Source organism: Panicum virgatum, chromosome 9K (genome assembly GCF_016808335.1).
Source record: "Panicum virgatum strain AP13 chromosome 9K, P.virgatum_v5, whole genome shotgun sequence".
NCBI lineage: Eukaryota > Viridiplantae > Streptophyta > Magnoliopsida > Poales > Poaceae > Panicum > Panicum virgatum.
In genome coordinates this window covers 8,135,621-8,141,620 of record NC_053144.1, presented here as the reverse complement: position 1 = coordinate 8,141,620, position 6,000 = coordinate 8,135,621, and the positions used below count along the sequence as shown (strand labels likewise).

Sequence of the window (6,000 nt, the reverse complement as noted above, 5' to 3'; positions counted from 1 at the left end):
CTCCCCGCATTCACAAATCACAACCCAAGTGACTCCGGCCAGGCCGGTATGGGTCTATGGCATAGTTATTAGGACCGGACCGGACAATGAACCGCTCAAGCTCTCGGTTTATGGTTTAATTGGTTCAACCGGTTAGGCCGGCGGTTCAACCCGGTTCAAATACAATGAGTTACCTATCAAAATCAGACCATGGTCTGGTGGTTGGATCCCTTCCTTCCGAAGGCTGAGGTGGGGGGTTCGAACTCCCACTGCAACACCTCTGAGACATTTTTGGCTTATTTCAGTGGTTTATTCGCTCAATTTTCTACCGGTTTCGGCTTAAAAACCGGCAGTCCGATCGGTTTATTCCGGTTCGCATGCATGCCCGATCTTTTACATGACCCGGACCGGCAGAGGCTCCGGTTCCTGGTTTAATCGGTCGAACCGTCTGGTCCGGTCCGGTTCTAATAACTAGGGTCCATAGTTCTCCTTTTCTCCGCGGTGCGCGTGTGCTAGGTCGGCCGGCGCGCTTTGGAGCTCGGGGGCTTGGGGGGCGCCACTTTGGTGCGTGGCGGCGTACCGGCAGTGTGATGGCGTGAGTGGAGCTGGCACAGCAGCGCGAAGATCATTGAAGATTGTCAGAAGAAAGTTTATCAGAGCAAACCAGTCTCAAGCTTCAGGGCCCCTTTGGCACCGCTTCAACGGGGACAACTTCTGCTTCTTGCTACAGTCAAACGGCACTGTGCTGCGCTGTTTTGTACTATAGCACGAAGCTGAAACAGCTCCCAAGGTGCTACAACTAACTAGGGAACACATGGAGCTGGTGAAGCCAGATTTCTCTAGCTTCATTGGCTTCGCTAGCGTGAACAGTGATGAAGCTGAAGCACCATGAAGCAATGCCAAACAAGCCCTGACGTGCAGCCTGCTTCTGCTGGATCCCTATCGATGTTGGGTTGCATTTGCAGGTTTGGACGTTTACATGGGTGGATTGTTGGTGGTTACCGCGCCCAACGGGGTGGTTGTATACTTGGATGAGGTCCGAATTGATGTTCCAATCCCATCGGACAGTGTTGTCTTGCATAGATGTGTTGTACACCGCGCGGCGATGTTCCAATCCGACCGACCGGAGTTGAGTTGTTGGCGCGCGTTGATGTCCCAATCTAACCCGTCGTTTTAGTGTTTTGTTTTATCTTTCTTTTATTGACTATAGTTATAGTCTCTAGGAACATAATCTTATATTTTATCTGTTATATCAATAAAAACGCACTCGTCAATATTCTCAATTTTGGCATGGTCCGATGGAGTTCAATAAATTTAATCTACAAATTAACAACATATTTTATATATTTCTACAAATTGCACGGGCATCTGGCAAACGTGGATGACTGGCAGTTATAGCGGCACGAAGATCACATCCCTACCCAACATGAGGACGACGACGGCCGGGGTGCTCGCGCCGATGGCGATGACGACGTAAGCGGGCCACCGTGATGTGGGCGCTACGGTGATGTAGACTGCGGTCATGAGCGAGACGAGCATGCCGAGGCAGGCGATGATGGTGAGCCTGTGACCCCACAGGAGCTGGTCAACCTTGAACCTCACGGGGTCCTGCCACGCCCAGATGAAGCAGAAGACGACGACGATGGAGCTGCACATGGCGACGGTGTTGGAGATGACGAAGATCTTGAAGGCGGTGTTGTGGCCGTGGAGCGCGATGCCCTTGGTCTGGTGGTAGCCGCCAGGCATGGTGAAGGTGGCGGCGAAGCTGACGGTGGCGATGAGCGTGGCGACGAGGATGTAGGTCTCAACGATGCGCTCGAAGTACTTGTCGTTGGAGCCCCTGCGGCTGGGGTAGGTGGCGAGCGGCGGCAGCTGCTGCTTGCGGCACCGCTTGAGCTCCTGGTGCTTGAGCTGCTTCCACAGGTACATCTCGTAGGCATCCATCTCGCCCGTGTGCAGCTTCACCTCGACGAGGCTGCGCGCGGTCTGGCCCGCGCGGTCGCGGACGCAGGGGTCGACGCGGCGGTCGCCGAGCAGCAGCAGCGCGCAGTGGACGCGGCTCCGCTTGGCGGCGACGTGCAGCGGCGCGTCGCCGTTGCTGTCGGCGCGGTTGAGCAGCTCGGCGGGCCGGACGCGGCGGAGCAGGCACCGGAGCGCGCTCGCCTTGCCGCTGTCGACGGAGGCGTGGAAGGCGTTGCGGCCGTAGCCGTCCACCATCTCGGCCACGTCGGGGCAGTACCGGAGCAGCGCCTTGATGGCGTCCGTCGAGCCGTAGTGCGCAGCGACGTGCAGCGGGGACATGCCGTGGAGGTTGCGCCTGTAGGCCAGCTCCGTCCGCTTCCTGAGCAGCAGCTCCACCGCCCGCTGGTGGTCCTTCTGCGCCGCGTAGTGCAGGGCGTTGTTGCCGTCGGAGTCGGTCAGGTCGATCAGCTCCGGCCGCTTCTCCAGCAGGATCTCCACAATCCCTGTCCTCTTGCAATTATACATATTTGTGAACGGGCATCATCGATGTGCAATTGATGCAACAATTCTGTGATTTTTCAAAAAAAAAAGTGCTTACGGTGGTGGGTGCCGAGCACGGCCTGGTGCAGGGCGGTGCCGCTGAGGGAGACGGAGGGCAGGAACTCCTGGCCGACCCAGGTGTAGTCGACGATCTTCCGGACGACCTGGACGAGGCCCTCGCGGGCGGCCATGTGCAGCGGCGACTCCATCCGCTCGTTGAGGTCGTGGCCGCGGCTGGGATCGGCGTCCAGCAGGGCCTCAGCCACGGCGCCCCTCCGGTTCCGCACCGCCTCGTGCAGCGCGGTGTTGTCGGCCTTGTTGATCATGACCAGAGGGCTCTTCCGGTCCTGCGGCCAGGCGAGGGCGTGGCGGATGAGCAGCTCCGCCGCCTCCAGCTTGCCCGCCTTGGCCGCCAGGTGCAGCGGCGTGTCGCCGTCGTCGTTCCGGGCGACGAGCAGCTCCTCGTTCTTGTCCAGGACCTCGCCGGCGAACGCGGCGTGGCCGTGCAGGGCGGCGAGGTGGAGCGCCGTGTTGAGCTGGGGCGTCGTGGAGCTGAGGACACTGGGATCCTCCGGATCCACCAGCTGCCTCAGGCTCGCAACTTTCCCCTGCGTCGCCGCCTTGTACAACGCCGGATCCATGCGTCCCTCGCTATCCATGCCTTGGCAACTACGATCGAGGTCTCCCTACTGTCAATTGATCTAAGCAAGATCGATTTCAGGACAAGAACAACAGGGGCGGGGCGAAAAGGTAGTCCACTAACAAGGAGCGATGATAACATGCACGCCCTGAACTTTCCAGCATGCACACCCTGAACTTTCCAGCATGCTGAGATGCTTTTGTAACGTACAAGAACAAATTACTTGCAAATCAACCTTGGTATATTCCAGTTTTGCTACTACTGCTGTATGTGCAAGAATGCTTAGCCCAAATCGGCTAAGTTTGGTATCTGCACTTTTTTTTTATGAAACAGGAGGGGCTTACCCCTACTGATTATATTATATTAAAAAAGAAGAAAACAAAGGGGTCTATACAAAAAAGTTCAAGAAACAAAAAAGGAAAGGTAAAAAATAAAGTCAATTACACAAGTGTTTCTATCCATTCAGTCATGAAAGCTTTCCATCTTGTTTTTGCTCGTAGAATAACCAGAGCAAATTCTTTTCTGAAGTTGTGAAGGCACCTATCCGAAGACGGTGGAATGCCTTTGAAAATGAGATCATTCCTTTGCATCCAAATGCTCCAGTAGGAAAGAACAATGATATCCATGTAAAAAGGAACCTGAAGTTGAGTCTTGATCTCCTCAAATGCTAGGAACAGGTCCATTTCCACAATCACATTGAGTTTGATCCAGCAAGCTTGTGCAAAAGGGCAAACTAGGAATAAATGCGAGAGTGTTTCCTCTACATCAAGCGTGCAGCAAGCACAGTCATAAGATGGCAGATGCATATTCCTTCGCCGTAATAATTCTCTGGTACTCAGTTTATCCCTTAGGAGCAACCAAAAGAAAACCTTATGTTTATTTTGGCATGATGACTTCCACAGTTTATGAAACAAGGGATGAACCTGCAAATGACCTGTTAAATGGGAGTATGCCTTGGAAGTTGAGAAGAAAGGTGATCCCCAAATATAAGTCCAGATATCTTTTTCATCAGTGTCCGATAGTGAATTAAGATTTTCTGCAATCTCCACAAGCTGTTGAGCAGCCAATTGAGAAAGTGGAAAATGAAAGAGTGATTCAGTTCCTTCAGCACTGAGAGCCATACTAATCGACATATCCGGCAGCCTAGCAAAAGAGAACAGCTGAGGATAATGAATTCAGGTGACTTTTCCAAGCCAAAGATCATCCAAGAAGAGACAAGTCACTCCATCCTTAACAATTGTTGAAGCCAATCCCTTAAAAGAATCAAGCAATTTGAGTATATCTTTCCACCAGAATGAATCTTTCAAGTTTGATGTTGAAGGTAAAGAACCATTGCTATAATGCCTTTCCCATATCAGATTAACCCAAGGGATATCATGTCTGTTAAAGAACTTGTGAAGATTTTTCAAGAGCAAAGCATCATTTTGCGTTTGGAGATTAAGAACACCAAGCCCACCTTCAGTTTTAGGCAAGCAAACCAATTCCCAGGTTGCATTAGAAGGCTTTTTGTCTAAAAAATCAGCCCCCCTCCAAATGCTATGTTTTCTATAGCTATCCATCTGCTTAATAACTGTTTTATGGAGACGAAATGTGCTCATAAAGAACATTGGAAAGGCTGAGAAAATAGAATTTGTGATTTCCGGCCTTCCAGCTTGAGACAGAAATGAAGGGGTAAATGCCAATCTCCTCTCACATTTTGTCACAAGGGGCAAAAAATCAATCACCTTGGACTTTGTGAGGCCTAAAGGAAGGCCTAAATAAGTAAATGGGAGAGAACCAACCACACAGCCAAAAACTTGTGCAAGTGTGGTATCTGCACTTTCTCGCTCGAAGTACGATGCCATCAACCTATCCTTCTGTTAGGCTTTAGGCTTTAGCATCAACGAACATCCTATATACAAACTAAAGGACAGAAAACAACAACTGAACAATCAGCTTAGGCTTAGCCCTGTCTGGCACCACTTATTTCCAGCTTAAAAATAAGTTGCAAGCGGTGCCAAACACCCAGTAGCTATTTTTTACCTTACTTTTTAGATTTAGGGAAAATTCCGGTCTTGAACATTCACAGTTGAATGCCTACGACCATTATTTTTTACCTTACTTATGCATCTCTAGGCGCCATCTTTTCTCTACTTCTCCCTCATGCCATCATCGGCTGCGTCTCTCATAATGGTCCAGCATCGTGTCACGGTCACATATACTTGCTGCATTCTCTTCGCCACCCTCGTGTGCAGCGTGCAGGCTTCCTCAAGTCTGAAACAATGTGAGATATAGCTGGGTTTGTCCTAAGGCCCACCACAATGTGAGACTTGAGTGATGCTAGAAAAGGAGAGAGGGAGTTTGGGCACCACTTCTCACATTGTAACATGCGATGCTAACTTGAAGTGATGCTAGAAAAAAGAGAGTGAAGCAAGAACATGAGCCGGTGCCCAATTAAACATATCATTGGTCCTCGCTAGTCCGGCGGACTCAACTACCTCAGGTAACAAAGCGAAGGCCGGAGAGCTATTTTATTCATATAAATATCCAGACGTTCGTAGATGGCTTCGGTGCCTATAATTTCTAAGTACTTGTGTCTGTGAAACAATCTTTGTGGAAGCGTTGAACCCCTTGTTAGGGGCCGCACCTTTGTTTATAGGAGCAGGGAAGAGCCCCCTGCGTGGCTTACAAGCAATGTATGATCTTATCTTGATATGGCCAACAACTAATCCTAGATTGATACAACAAATCCTATCTGACTGATACAGGAGATCTCAACAACATGGTAACTAACTATCCTGGCCATATCATGCAAGATCACACGGACGCTTACATTATAGGAAAGCTAGATTTTATCTTAACACTCCCCCTCAATCAAAACTTCTGTAAGTTTAGATTGC

General features: G+C 50.6%; 1 protein-coding gene across 1 annotated transcript; it reads right to left on the bottom strand.

Annotated features, from left to right (window-relative positions):
• Nucleotides 1-1,253: 1,253 nt before the first annotated feature.
• LOC120648500 (ankyrin repeat-containing protein NPR4-like) lies at nt 1,254-3,396 on the bottom strand. The gene is made up of 2 exons (XM_039925263.1): nt 2,540-3,396; nt 1,254-2,444 (listed from the first exon to the last, which is right to left on the bottom strand). The coding sequence occupies exons 1-2, from the start codon at nt 3,138-3,140 to the stop codon at nt 1,372-1,374; spliced, it is 1,674 nt and encodes a 557-aa protein (XP_039781197.1). The 5' UTR covers nt 3,141-3,396; the 3' UTR covers nt 1,254-1,371.
• Between the last annotated feature and the right edge of the window lie 2,604 nt (nt 3,397-6,000).

Bases quoted from the DNA above. Each gene is read 5' to 3' on its own strand.
- LOC120648500 (XM_039925263.1), bottom strand. From the start codon at position 3,140: ATGGATAGCGAGGGACGCATGGATCCGGCGTTGTACAAGGCGGCGACG. The intron at 2,445-2,539 runs GTAAGCACTTTT...GCAAGAGGACAG, and splicing joins CGTGCTCGGCACCCACCACC to GGATTGTGGAGATCCTGCTG.